General features: G+C 33.4%; 2 protein-coding genes and 1 long non-coding RNA gene across 3 annotated transcripts in view; 2 read left to right on the forward strand and 1 right to left on the reverse strand.

Moving 5' to 3' along the window:
• gnal2 (guanine nucleotide binding protein (G protein), alpha activating activity polypeptide, olfactory type 2) overlaps positions 1-11,382 on the forward strand; it is a 29,297-nt gene extending 17,915 nt beyond the window's left edge. The window contains 8 exon segments of the mRNA XM_051098142.1: positions 6,692-6,746; positions 6,848-6,921; positions 7,051-7,109; positions 7,481-7,536; positions 7,538-7,602; positions 7,705-7,835; positions 8,100-8,167; positions 10,090-11,382. Of these exon segments, the coding sequence (XP_050954099.1) occupies positions 6,692-6,746; positions 6,848-6,921; positions 7,051-7,109; positions 7,481-7,536; positions 7,538-7,602; positions 7,705-7,835; positions 8,100-8,167; positions 10,090-10,236 (655 nt within the window). The 3' untranslated portion in view covers positions 10,237-11,382.
• A 1,489-nt stretch (positions 11,383-12,871) lies between these two features.
• On the forward strand, positions 12,872-13,411 carry LOC127155727 (uncharacterized). The gene is made up of 2 exons (XR_007825639.1): positions 12,872-12,988; positions 13,181-13,411. It is a non-coding gene; the product is annotated as an uncharacterized LOC127155727 (long non-coding RNA).
• The window catches only part of obscnb (obscurin, cytoskeletal calmodulin and titin-interacting RhoGEF b), a 56,427-nt gene continuing 54,399 nt past the window's right edge, over positions 13,263-15,290 (reverse strand). The window contains 1 exon segment of the mRNA XM_051098132.1: positions 13,263-15,149. Coding sequence (XP_050954089.1) covers positions 14,105-15,149 — 1,045 coding nt within the window. The 3' untranslated portion in view covers positions 13,263-14,104.

Raw genomic sequence — 15,290 nt, forward strand, 5'->3', positions numbered from 1 at the left:
CTAAGTTTTAAATAATTATCATTTGTATTCTTAAATTATATTTGAATTTATTTACATGTATGCATTTAACACAGGCCAAAATTGTACTTTTTTTACTTTACTTTTCATTAGTAGTACAGGCTTTCCATGAAAGTGCAATTAAATCGTTGCAACAAGTGAAAAGCAATACTCTAATTTCTGTGTACATGTATGGGCATTAAACTGAAACATGATCCTGGGCCTAAACAAGGCCCGTGAGATCTGACCCGACCGGTACTGTCAAATACTGACTCAGAAAATGCACAGTGTGTGAGTGTTTGCAGAAAGAGTTGCATCAAAGTTAAGACTGACATTTAGTATAATTTTTTAAAGAATTACAAGTCCAAACCTAACAAAAAATTGGATTAGTCTCAGACAAAATGTAAAAGTTTTCCATTCTTGTCAGACTCAGATCAGACAGTCCTTTATCAACCGTTTCACCAGCTAAAATGTGTAACTTCAAAAGTTTTGTGGATATAATAGGAGAACAGGAGAAATGCAAGCTTTAAGTAGCTTTCTCAGTTTAATTCAGTGTTATAAGAAACCTAGCACCGATACCCGCAGCTGTAGAGCCGTTGTGCTCAATAGGACATGTGAAACGTGTTCAAACATTCCCATATTGTTCAGTGTGAACTGGATTTACTGGTTTTGGATTGGCTCCAGGTACAATTTCCCTGCTTTCTGGTCTAGAATCCACCGTGTGTTCCCAAATGTTGTACAAAGCGCCCGTCGAGTACAATCTGGGCTTGATTATCTTATCTTATCTTATCTGTGGTACTGAACATTCTCCAGACTCTGAAAAACCACAATGATAAATCGGATTAACAGCGTGAGAGATGTTATTTTCAGCATAAGAGCAACCAAGGGAGATTAAATAACAAAATGTAAACAAACACACACAACTTCAAAAGAACTATTGTAAAGTGGATCATTTGATCTGAAGTCTGATTGGTTAAACCAAAAATAGATAGATAGATAGATAGATAGATAGATAGATAGATAATTGATTTTATTTATTTATTTATTTATTTTCTAATTATTTAGTTTTGCTCTGGTCCTACAAATTTGAGAATTCATTATTTTAGCAACATACTAATTAATAAATTTTTGATAGCAGCATATTTGTGAATAAATTTTTTTTTTTTTTTTTTTTTTTTTTACACTTTTTCCTCTAATCTCTCTGATGTGATGATTATTGTAGCAACATTTTATTTTGTAAAAATATTTTTAATTTTTTTTTAAATACTTTCTTTTTTGTTTTTTGTTTTTTTGATCCGACAGATATGAGGATTATTTTAGTAACATTTAAGTTTTGTAGAAATATATATTTTTTACTATTTATTTCCTTCTGGAAAGACTATTATAATACAGAAGGGGATTATAAAAAAAAATTATTATTTGCTTAAAAATAATTTACAAAATTAAACAGTATACTTTTACTGTATGTTGTTACAGTACAGTTATGAATTTTATATTCAATTGTATTTAAAATTTATTTTATAAAATAACTATATAATCATGTTTATGTTTGTTTTATACTTTTAAAGTAATAACTTTAAAACTTTTATTTAGTACTTTAATACTTTTATATTCAGTGTTATATACTTTTAAACTTTTTTTTTATAAAATAAAATAACTATAGAATTGTTGTTTTTTTATTTTTTAAATACTTTTAGCAACATTTAGCAACATTTATATTTTGTTAAGGAAATTTTTTTTTTTTTTTTTTTTCACTATTTTTTCCTCTGGAAAGTTAATATAATACAGAAAGAAGATTATTTTTTAAAAAATATAAATAAACTTAAAAAAGTGATTTAAAACAGTTAGAAAAAATAATGAATATACTATGTTTTTACAGTATTATGAATTTTATATATTTAATGTTATATACTTTTTTTAAATAAAATAACTAGAATTAGTTGTTTTTGTTTGTATATGTAATGATATATTTGTTTTATACTTTTAAAGTAATAAAATGTTTTTGGTTTAAAATACTTTTATTTTATTTTTTTTCTCTTCTTTTCTCACATATATGAGGATTATTTTAGCAACATTAATATTTTGTAAATATATATATTTTTACTATTTTTTTTGTCTGGAAAATTAATATAATACAGAATGAGATAATTTAAAAAAATAATAATAACAAAAATAATAAAAAATAATTTTCTTTTTATCCTTTGGAAAATTAATATAATACAGAAGGAGATTATTAACAAAATGTAAAAAAAAAAAAAAAAAAAAAAAAACATTTTATTTAAAATTGTATAGAAATCATCAATATCAATATACTTTTATCGTATGTTTTCACAGTATTATGAATTTTATATTTAATGTTATATGCATTTTTCTTTACAAACCAACTATAACATTATTTGTTTTTGTTTATATATATTTTTATATATTAGTTTTGTACTTTTAAACAAAGTTTAAGTTTAGCTTCACTATGATGACGTTCAAAGTATCTTGGTTAGTTCATTGTTATATAATCTTTAGCAAAAATGAGTTTGTTTAGTTGCCGTGCCGTTTTTTGTTTTGATGGTCGAGTCAGTCTGTGTCTTACAGTATATTTAGTTCTGCCTAAATCAACTTGTGGAATTTGTTTGGATTGTTCTTCTTCGACCTTTGTGTCAACACTGATCCTACGTACGGCGTTCTGTACGTGCAAAACCGCACAAGACAGAGGTGGGGACTCGCCGTGCACATCTTGTCAATATTGTATGTATCCTTGATGGCAGATAGGCAGCCTGTCCCGTGGTTTTGTCACACAAACACCTCTCAGCCCGTCCGATGCTGGTGAAGAGCTGGTTTTATAGTCCTGACATGCACAGTCACTTATCTTGCATTAAGAGAAAGCTAGTTTGGGTTGATTCTCAGACAGAGCACTGGATTTCAGTTTGGGAGGAGGACATAAAACTCAATGAGGTTTAGTACAGCTGAACAAACATCTGCCCTCTGGAGGTGAATGTTGGAAATGCATGACCACGTTTGGTGGAATGCACACATATAGAGATGCATAGGTTTTATTTACACTTTGCACGCTTTACTTAATAAAACAGCTGACGCTAAAGCTGTGTTTGATACTGAAGAAGCGTCTGCAGCTGACAGGCAGAAGTTGTCGTCATTCAGTGTGTTTATTGTGAGCGGTGATTGAGTGCTGGAATTTGTGGTTTGTAATGTTTTGCTGACTGGTTGTTGAGGTTGTTATCAGTTGTTAAATGTAACAGTGACATTGAATTCGCAGGCAATGTTCTTGTTCCAGTCTGGTTTTTTTATGCATCACTGTCTGTTCCAGTGAAACCACAAAACAGAATGTAAAGAAATGTGTCTCTGCTCCTGATATAAAACCCTGATGTACAATGTTCTGTTAAGTTAGATTAGAACATGGACACACCACACTTTTAAAAAATAAAGTAATGAAAACAATCAGTTTATCCGAGGTGTAATTTACAATATTAAAGATAATATGATCAGGTAAATTTGAAAGACATTTATTAGATGAATAATTGGAATTAAATATTTAATGGTGAATATGTAATATATTTATTACACTCAATATAATTTTGTTTTGTTTGTTTTTCTTTGGTTAGTGGCATGTATTTAACTCTGAATGTTATTTTAAATGTTATTAGATCAATAATTGGTATTGAATATTTAATGGCAAGTCTGTAATATATTTATTATGCTTATTAGTATTTTTTATTTATGTATTCATTTATTGCTGTGATCTGTGGCAATTATTAACACAGAATATTATTTTAAATTTTAGAAGGTGAATAATTGGTATTAAATATTTAATTGCAAATATGTAGTACATATATTTTTATGTACATATATTTTTTTTTTTTTTTTTTTTTTTTTTTTTCTGTGGTTTGTGGCATGTATTTAACCCAGATTAATATTAAGATAATATGATCAGGTAAATTTGAAAGACTTTTATTAGATGAATAATTGGAATTAAATATTTAACGGCAAATACATAAAACATTTATTACACTCAATATAATTTTGTTTTGTTTGTTTTTCTTTGGTCAGTGGCATGTATTTAACCCAGATTTTTTTTTTTTTAATATTATTACATCAATAATTGGTATTGAATATTTAATAGCAAATATGTAATATATGTATTAAACTATATATATATATATATATATATATATATATATATATGTATATAATTTTTTTTGTTTTCTATGGTCTGTGGTGTGTATTTAACCCAGATTATTATTTAAAATATTATTATATCAATAATTGATATTGAATATTTAATGGAAAACATGTAATATATTTGTTATGCTAAATATTTTTTTTGTTTGTTTTTCTGTGGTCTGTGGCATGTATTTAACCCAGATTATTATTTTAAATATTATTAGATTAATAATTGATATTGAATATTTAATAGCAAATATGTAGTAAAGTTATTAAACTAGATATCATTTTTTGTTTGTTTTGTTTGTTTTTCTGTGGTCTGTGGCATGTATTTAACCCAGATTATTACTTAAAATATTATTAGATCAATAAATGATATTAAATATTTAATGGCAAACATGTAATATATTTGTTACGCTAAATATAATTTTGTTTTGTTTGTTTTTCTGTGGTCTGCGGCATGTATTTAACCCAGATTATTATTTTAAATATTAATAGATTGATAATTGATACTGAATATTTAATGGCAAATATGTAATATATTTATTACGCTAAATACATTTTTTTTTCTTTGTTTTTTTTATGGTCTGTGGCACATACGTATTTATTGCAGAATATTATTTTAAATATTTTTGAAAAGTCTTGCTTTAATTTTTTTTTTAATCGGTAATATTGTGAAACATTGCAATTTAGAATAATATAAAATATTTTAAAATAATATTAATAATTATTAGTTTAAATGTTATTCATGTTAATTTATTCTATTTTAATCAATTTTGTTTATATCTATGATGGCAAAGCTGAATTTTCAGCATAATTACTCCAGTCTTCAGTGTCACATGTCTTTCAGAAGTTATTCTAATATGCTGATTTACATATTTTTTTTATTATAAATGCTGAAAACACTTCTGATGCTTCATATTTTTCTGGAAACCGATACATTTTTCATGATTCTTTGATGATCAGAAATATTTTGTAACATTATAAATGTCTTTACTGTCACTTTTGTTCAATTTAATGTGTCCTTACTGATTAAAAGTATTATTTTATTTATATTGTGATTTGACTAGAACGTGTTAGAAAGTAACGACCCAATCATTAGTCTATAATCCTAGTATATTATGCTTTGCATATGAAAAAAATGCTTCAACATCACACAAAAATCAAAAGCAAGAGTTGAGATCTCCACATGAACCTATTTTCCCTTTATCATTTAATCTTTTTTTTTTTTTTTTTTGGGCAATGTCGTTACAGATTGTCTTGTTGTCACAAGCTTGTGGGATGAGTCTATATTTGTCTCCGTTAGTGCTGATAGCACTAATATCACATGATGGTCACAGAGTGTTGGGCTAATATTCTGCCTTTCTGCAGGGAAGTAAGAGAAAGATATGGGCTTGTTATCTAACATACTTCAGCTGCGTACTTGCTGTAAGCATGCTTTCAGGGCTTCAGTTCTCTTTCAGGTCCAATGAGCAGATTAGGTCTTGTGAATATATATTTGACACAGCGACAGGTATACCAAGACCTTCAAAGGGCGGCGGTTTTTCATTGATAGTTTTGGCCAGTTTTAATACCGTCAGAGATGATGAAAGTAACATTTGAGACACAGTGAAACTATTGTTGAAGGTGATTTTTTTTTTTTTTTTTTTTTCTTTTTTAAGTTGAGAGATTCTTGGTGTTTATGTTGTGTTTTTGGGGTCAGTACGATTTTTTAAATTTTATTTCTTTATTTGAAAGAAAAACTTTTATTCAGTAAGACTGCATTAAATTGATAAAAGTTAATACTTTTACGTTGTTACAAAATGTTTGTTTAAAATGTTCTATTCATCAAAGCATCCTGAAATGTATCAGGGTTTCCACAAAAAAAAAAAAAAAACTTATTTATTTACATTTTTGGCTTAAAAATATATATAGTACGATTTTTTTTTTTTCTTTATTTGAAAGAAATACTTTTATTCAGTAAGACAGCATTACATTGATAAAAGGTGACAGTACATTTTTTTACATTGTTACAAAATGTTTTTTTAGAATGTTCTATTCAACAAAGAATCCAGAAATGTATCAAGGTTTCCACAAAAAAAAAAAATAGATATAAACAAATAAGTTCCAAAAAATATTTGTCAGCACAACTGTTGATATTATCCAGCATTGATCATTCTAATAATAAATCCGCATATTAGAATGATTTCAGAAGGATCATGTGACACTTAAGACTGGAGTAACAGCTGATAAAAATTCAGCTTTTCATCACAGGAATAAATTCTATTTTAAAGTATGTTAAAATAAAAAACATTATTTTATATTGTAAAAACATTTTGCAATATTACTGTTTTTTTTTTTCTATATTTTTAATCAAATAAATGCAGCCTTGATGAGCATAAGAGACTACTTTAAAGACTATTACAAGTCTTACTGACCCCAAATTATGCTATATATTTATATATTTATATTTATATATAGTTATATTTGTATTTATTTATTTTTTGCTTTTAATTCATGCTTCTCTTCATTTGTGTATTTACAGCTTTCTTGACCGGATTGATGCAGTAAGACAAAGCGACTATACTCCAACAGACCAGGTACTATTTCAGCATTTTCTAGATGAGAAACTGCATGAGACATTTATTTTCCAAAAATTGTTTTTTCCTAACATGCTTTCTCTCAATCGTTCTTCTTTCAGGACTTGCTTCGTTGCAGAGTGTTAACATCAGGGATTTTTGAGACGCGATTTCAAGTAGACAAAGTCAACTTTCAGTAAGTCCACTTTTGACAAACATATTAAAGATTGTACAGTGGATATTTTGAGTAGTCATGTCTTCATATGTCCACTAGAGGGACACATTTCACATCCTACAGCTTCATGCTTTTATTCTGTTCTTTCAGTATGTTTGATGTGGGAGGTCAGAGAGACGAAAGAAGAAAATGGATTCAGTGTTTTAATGGTAAATTGAGTGTGTGTTTAACATATGTAATATGTGGTCTTCGACAATCTCATCTTATATACTTTAAAGGGAGTATGAGTTTCTTTCTTCTGCTGAACACAGAAGATATTTTGAAAAATGTTGGTAACCAAAAACCAAAAAAAAAAAAGTTGACGGCACCCATTGACTTCCATAGTATTTTTTTCCATACTGTGGAAGTCAATGGGTGCCGTCAACTGGTTACCGATTTCATAATATCTTGTTTTTTTTTTAAAAAAAGAAAGAAACTCAGATTTAGAACAGATTTAGAATGACGTTAGGATGAAAAAATGACACAATTTTCAGAAAATCAGAAAACGCACTGATTTCACATATGTGGTACTGATTTGCAGACGTCACAGCGATCATCTTTGTGGTAGCGAGCAGCAGCTATAACATGGTCTTAAGGGGAAGACAACAACACGAACAGGCTACGGGAAGCACTTGCTCTTTTTCGCAGTATCTGGAACAACAGGTGATGCCTTTATTTTCTTATTCATAACATAACTTGTTTTTAAGTGCAAGTGCAAGCTTACTGACCCTGTCTCTGTCATGTCTTTATTTTTTCTTTTCACAGATGGTTACGGACAATTTCTGTCATATTGTTCCTAAACAAACAAGACATGCTGGCAGAGAAAGTATTAGCTGGGAAATCCAAAATTGAAGATTATTTCCCTGAATATGCTTCTTACACCTTACCTGATAAAGGTTAGGCTTTTTCACCATAGATATTCTGAAATACTACAGTACTAAAGTTTCCCTTTGTAGTTGAATAAAAATAGACTTTTGTTTTTTTGTGGTTAAAGGAAATATGAAAGTTCTGGCATGAAAAGGTGCACAAGCTCAGTAAATGTATCATAAAAGTAGTCCATATGCACTATATTTGTGTTCAAAATCATTTAGTTTTGTGAACCGGATTCATGTGTCAGCTTCCCTGTATGTTAATCTGTTGACTTTTTTTCTATCTTTCAGTAACTCCTGAACCCGGTGAAGACCCCAGAGTGACAAGAGCCAAGTATTTCATTCGTGACGAGTTTTTGGTTAGCATTTTCATTTCGTAATACACAAATTAAACACAGCAACTACTGCAGTTAAATTTTAGACTGCTTTGCTTTGTTGTGATTTTCTTTTTCTGTTATGAAATGATTAAGGAAAACACTGTTGATGGGTAATTTGTTGATTAGATAGATTAGATTTTGAGCAATAATTGATTTTACCAACATTTTTGACCAATATTTACTCTTTAGTATTTAAGTAAACCAATAATTGGCGCCATCCTGTGGTCCTCTGGAGAATAAAAATTGTCTTAAGATTCACTCAGGTTCATTCAGTTGCTAATAATTAAGAATTCAAAGCTAATATTTAATAATAATAATAATAATCATACAATTGTTTTGACATATTTAAATACATTAACAATCAAAGAAAACACTTACTAAAAGTATATACACTACCAGTCAGAAGTTTTTGAACAGTAAGATTTTTAATGTTTTTGAAAGAAGTCTCTTCTGCTCACCAAGGCTGCAATTATTTGATCCAATGTGCAGCAAAAACAGTACAATTTAGAAATATTTTTACTATTTGAAATAACTGTTTTCTATTTGAATATATTTTAAAATGTAATTTATTTCTGTGTTCAAAGCTTAATTTTCAGCACCATTACGCCAGTCTTTAGATCACACGATCCTTCAGTAATCATTCTAATATGCCAGTTACACACTATACCATTTACATTACACACTATACCATTCAAAAGCTTGGAGTCTTTTTTTGGCGGGGGGGGGCCGGGGGTTATAGAAACTAATACATTTGACATCTGATAGGACACACCCTATAGATTTATTGCAGATGGGCAAACACTCTACAAAATATATATAAGTCTTGCAGACGTCAAATAGACGTCTCCATGATGTATGTGTGCTATCAGGGTCAGTTTTATATACATTCTAAATCATTAACATCTTAAAGACATCTAATAGATGTCTATTTGACATCTGATAGCACACGTCCTATAGACGTATAGCAGATGGCCAAACACTCTAAAAAATGTCTTGCAGATGTAAATGTGGATGTCAAATAGACGTTTCCGAGATGTATGTGTGCTATCAGGGTCTGTTTTACATAGATTCTAAATTATAACCATCTTAAAGACATCTAATAGATGTCCATTTGACATCTGATAGCACACGTCCTATAGACGTATTGCAGATGAGCAAACACTTTAAAAAAATGTCTTTCAGATGTAAATGCAGACGTCAAATAGACGTCTCCGAGATGTATGTGTGCTATCAGGATCAGTTTTACATACATTCTAAATCATAAACATCTTAAAGACATGTAATAGATGTCCATTTGACATCTAATAGGACACGTCCTATAGATGTATTGAAGATGAGCAAACGCTTAAAAAAAAATGTCTTGCAGATGTAAATGCAGATGTCAAATAGACGTCTCCGTGATGTATGTGTACTATCAGGGTCAGTTTTACATAGATTCTAAATCATAAACATCTTAAAGACATGTAATAGATGTCCATTTGACATCTGATAGGACACGTCCTATGTATTGAAGATGAGCAAACGCTTAAAAAAAAAATGTCTTGCAGATGTAAATGCAGATGTCAAATAGACGTCTCCGTGATGTATGTGTACTATCAGGGTCAGTTTTACATAGATTCTAAATAATAAACATCTTGAAGACATCTAATAGACGTCTATTTGACACCTGATAGGAAACGTCTTATAGACGTATTGCAGATGAGCACAAAAAAGACAAAAAGTCTTGCAGATGTAAATGCAGACGTCAAATAGACGTCTCTGAGGTGTACGTATGCTATCAGGGTTTAATATTCCAAAGTTTTGACCACACGAATTATTGAACATAATTAAAGTCCTATCTTGAATTTAACGACAAAAAATGAAAATGGAATGTAATCCCTAGTTTTCACTTTGTCTTTTCGCAGAGGATCAGTACAGAAAGCGGAGACGGCCGTCACTACTGTTACCCCCATTTTACATGTGCGGTGGACACGGAAAACATCCGTCGGGTCTTCAACGACTGCCGAGACATCATCCAGAGAATGCACCTGCGGCAGTACGAACTCTTGTGATCTCACTTCGACTCTTTACGAACGTGTCTCCAAACTCCCCCTGCCCTCACAACTCACGAGGCCAAAACCGCAGACGAATATACTACTGACGTTTGGCGCACCACCCTTCGGTTTTTAGGTGTTTATTATTTTAACTCGCGTGGATTCGGGACGGAGAGGCTCGCTGGGTTTTTTCCCGCCCCCCCAACCGTTTTTATTTGGATTGCCTTTATTTTTGCCATTCCATGAAGCCTCTGGCTACCTCCTTATTTTTTATTCAAACAAAAAATGATATCGTGTATATATGTATACGTGCTGGCGCCTGCCAGAATATGAAGATCGCATCACCTTGTGACCTCCAGGAGTCCTAGTCACGCACCCCGAACCTTGATCTTCTGGCCTCCAGGGCTCTCTGCTGCTCTTTCCGTTTCCGAACACTGAAGATCGCCCGCGGACAGAAGCGGGGACGGGGTGGCGGGCCGGGGGTTGTCGAACACTGGGAAAGCGAAGTGAAGTAATGCACTTTTCCATCAGGTTTTGACTGACGTTTTTCTTTACGAAGATGGACACACAATGTAGCATCACATCATGAATTTCTGTCCAACTTACGGACAGAAAACGGCGGGCGTGCATAAAACCACGGCCCTTTTTATGTGAAAGAGGCGGAGCCTTGACATGAGGAGGACGAGGGGCTCTGTGAAAAGGCGGAGCCTTTGAAATGAGGAGGAGGAGGGGCTATGGGAACATTGCTGAAGCCTCACTTTGGTTTTGGGAACATGATGGTGAAACATCCACGAAAAGAAATGCCCCATTTCTTATTTTAGTTTCTTAACTTGTACAGACTGTGCAAGGGTGAATTTTTTTTTTTTTCCTTTCCTGTACAGACTATAAAATGTTATATTATTTTGTACAACTTTATTGAAAGAGAGTAAAAAATCTACTTGTAGATCTTTGTGCCTTGATTATGGCTGTACCTGTAAATGAAGCTGATACATATGTTTTTGACTGCGCTGTACAGCTTGATGTCACCCCCTGTCGGCAGAAGGGACTGTGGATGGGGACCTACTCTGTAGAGTTTAGTTTCTTTTTTTCGGTTTTTCTGCTTTGTTTATATAAAAAGAGAAAAAGTTCTTTATTAAAAAAAAAAAAAAATATAGGAAAGAAAAATCTTAACCTGTATACATTATGCAAATTGACCCCCTTACCTGCGGTTATGATCGGACGAAACAGCACCATGCCTTTCTTCTCGTTTTTGTTTTCCGTTTAATTTCGATTCTCAGCTTTAAAAAGAAAAAAAGAAAAAAAAAAGTTGAAGTGTCCAAAATCACAACCTGGTGTTGTTTTCAAAGACCTTTTTGGATATGAAGTATGTCTGAGATATATATCCACGTTTGTGTCTGTGAGTGCGTGCGTGTTCACGTACAGGAGACAAACATTGAGCCACAGACGCATGACATTTGTATGTGTTGTGTGCGAGCGCGTGCGTGCGTGTGCGAGAGTGCATTGTGTGCACTCTTTTATAAATGTGCGTACATGTAAATTTATAGGTCTATATAAATATATATGTACAATTCTACATGTTTAATTATGTGTGTGTTGGCGTATACATACTTTAGTATGTATACAGTGAAGATGTGTACTTACACACATAGGTAAGCATGTCTAGAGTGAAATGAATAAATGAGAGTGCAATATTGAAAGCGACTGTGCGTGTCCGACGATTTTCACCATACACCATACAAAGTTGTTTAGCATTTCTTTAATATCAATGTTATGTGATTAGACAGAAGTCTGATTTATAATACACACATCCTAAGCGGAACTTCAAGACGTACATTTTTATTTATATTTATTCAAGTTTTTTTCCTTTTATCTGCTGAACACCCTTGGCAGTCCTAATTTATTTTGCTTTTACCAAACCATGTGATCCACCAAAACAACAAATTATGTTACACATGCAAATTTTGGTTGACACAAAATTTGTATTTGTATTTAAAGTTCAAACACATTTATATATATATATATATATATATATATATATATATTAGTATTACTCCAGTAAATCGCAAAACTTTTTAAATCTGTAAATACTGTGCTTAAAGTCATGTTGCACAAGAAATACTTTTTAAAATAAATCTTCTAAAGTCATTAAATAGATTTTGTGTTATGCTTCTTAAGTCTTAAAATCTCCCAGAACTATTCCTTTGTGAGTCTACAAAACCCCATACATTCACATTGCAATACCAAAATGCTGATCACATTGAATAGTCTATTCAGTACAGGATGACATATTCAAAATTTCATAGACTTCAGATTCAACAAGCCACAGTGTAATACACTAAAGAATAACTCATGCAATCAACTTGACAAGTTCTCTTGACACTCAAATGTATATATATGTATTGCTGAGGTACATTAATTCCATACAGCACATAAATTACAATCAGATAAAATCTTATTATTGGAGTCCAAAGTTGGATTTCTTGACATACACAAACACCACCTTATTTCTTGAAGTGTGTTTTAGTACAGGGATTCTCAGAAAGTCCACTTTCCTACAGACTTCAGGTTCAACTCCAATCGAAGAAGCTAATCAAGGTCTTTAGGATTACTAGAGGTTGACTAAAAGTTGACTATGAGGGCCAGAATTGAGAACCTATGCTTTAGACCAAGGGACTAGACCGAAGGTGTCCTAACCTGTTCCTAAGGGGCCACTTGTCCTGCAGGGTTTAGTTCCAATCCTAATTAAACACACCTAAATAAGATAATCAAGGTCTTTAGGATTACTAGAAAGTTCCAGAGAGGTGAGTTTGACCTAAGTTGGAGCAAAAAGTGGACCTCAAAGAACCTCTGCTTCAGACCAAAGATCTAGACCAAAGGTGTCCAAACCTATTCCCGAACGGCCACTTGTCCTGCAGAGTTTAGCTTCAGCCCTAATCAAACACACCTGAACACGCTAATTAAGGTCTTTAGGATTACTAGAAAGTTACAGAAAGGTGAGTTTGATCAAAGTTGGAGCTAAAAGTGGACCTCGAAGAACTTCTGAACTTCAGACCAAAGGTATCCAAACCTATTCCTCAAGGGCCACTTATCCAGCTGAGTTTAGCTTTAACCCTAATTAAACACACTTGAACAAGCTAATCAAGGTCTTTGGGATCAGTAGAAAGTTACAGAAAGAGGAGTTCAATCAAGCTTGGAGCTAAAAGTTGACCTTGAAGGCTAGAATTGAGAATCTCTGCTTTAGATCAAGGGACTACCCTAATTAAACACACTTGAACAAGCTAATCAAGATCTTTAGGATACATAGAAAGTTGCAGAAATGTGAGCTCAAGAAAGGTTGATCAAGGTTGGAGCTAAAAGTGGACCTCAAGGAACCAGAGGTCTAGACCAAAGGTGTCCAAAACTGTTCCTGGAGGGACACTTGTCCTGCAGAGTTTAGCTCCAACCCTAACTAAACACACCTGAACCAGGTAATTAAGGTCCTACTAGAAACTTCCAAGCAATTCTGTTGAATCTGGTTGAAGATAAACTTGACATTGGTCCTCCAGGACCAGGATTGAACACTCCTGCTTTTCGAAAGACAGTTTTACTGTCCATATTTGCACATTTATGTTGTATCAGACTTGCCGTTTCGAAGCACAGCTGCACATTCGCTCACGGGAACTCAAATAATTAGAAAGTCTTCATTAGGTACAGTAGGATACAAAGGTTGGCAAGTGAATCCTTTGCCTCAACATGGAATGATCTGCTGTTAGCAGAAGCTTCACGATTGAATTACACACCCAAATTGCAAGATTTTACAGAAGCGTTCCCATTTAAGACTAGGGCTACTTGTATGTCCTGATTTTGCATGCTGGAAACAAGCATCCGAGAATTTATCCTGAGTGGATTATTGCTTTTCAAATGGCTGCTTCTTGCTGATCTGAAGAGTGACTTGTCCGGTTGGCGTGTAGCTGCGGGTTTGAGCGGAAACCTGCGTTTTGAAGCTTTGCAGACCCCCCTCTTTTCCTCTCTGGACCTCGGAGCAGTACGTCGGCTGGACTTCAAACCTTGCAAAGCTACTGGTATGGCGTGAACCAGTAGTCACGTGAATAGGTATGGTCTTCTCTAGCCTTGCCTGAGAGCTTGCGCTCGCTGATGAAGCTGGACTGAACATGCTGGAAATGTGTTCCTTGAAGGAGCCGAAGAAGCCCATGCGAGGTCTTGCCGGTGCTGGACGTACGACGTTCAACACGATGGGCTTGCCAATAACTGGCTCATTAATTTCTCTCTGCAATACTGAGATCTCACTTGGTTTCTCGACGGAGACGTGATGGTCTGCACCGCTGCCAAACGTTTCGCCTTCTTGAGGGACGTAGTCCTCGAGATCCTCAAGATTAAGAACTCGATTCCCATCAGTCAGCATTTTGCAATCTCGAGCATCAAGTTCATCATCTTCAGGCTCCACGATGATAGTTCCTTCATCATCTTCATCGAAGACACAAGGATCATTAACTTCTAATGCTGTCATACTGTCGACCCCTTCAGACACATTCTGTGCAGTTTCCTCTTCATCCGTACTGGAAGAAGCTTGCAGAGCTATTGTAGCACCCATTGCCTCCTCAACTAACTTGTTGTTGGAGTTATTAGTGTTCGGATTGCCAGGGGTTGAGAACTTGCTGGGGGAAACGCCTCTTCTTCTTGGTAACTTAGGTGATTTGTTCACTTTGTACTCTATGATCTCCTCAACTTCTACCCATCTTGGGTTCCTGGCTGTGGCACCCTCCGGCTCAGGAACGTACAGTGTTGGAACAGTCTTCCTGGCCAGGGTTCGTCTTTGTCTAGGTGGTTCGGGTGTGGATGTCTCTGAGCGGTGAGCTCCCATGGGCGATGGTCGTGGGGATGCGTGCCGCTTCATACGGGTGTTCTTCACCACTGTGGTGATGGTCTCCTCACTAGAAGTGGAAAAGGGACATTAGAAGTGGATGAGCTTCAGGTTGGTAAATTTTTATAGTGTACATTTTTTGAAAAATTTGGAAGAAGTCTCTAATGCTCACCAAGGCTACATGTATTGGATCAAAAATACAGTAAAAATA

The sequence above is a fragment of the Labeo rohita genome, chromosome 24 (assembly GCF_022985175.1).
Source record: "Labeo rohita strain BAU-BD-2019 chromosome 24, IGBB_LRoh.1.0, whole genome shotgun sequence".
In the NCBI taxonomy this organism is placed as follows: Eukaryota; Metazoa; Chordata; class Actinopteri; order Cypriniformes; family Cyprinidae; genus Labeo; species Labeo rohita.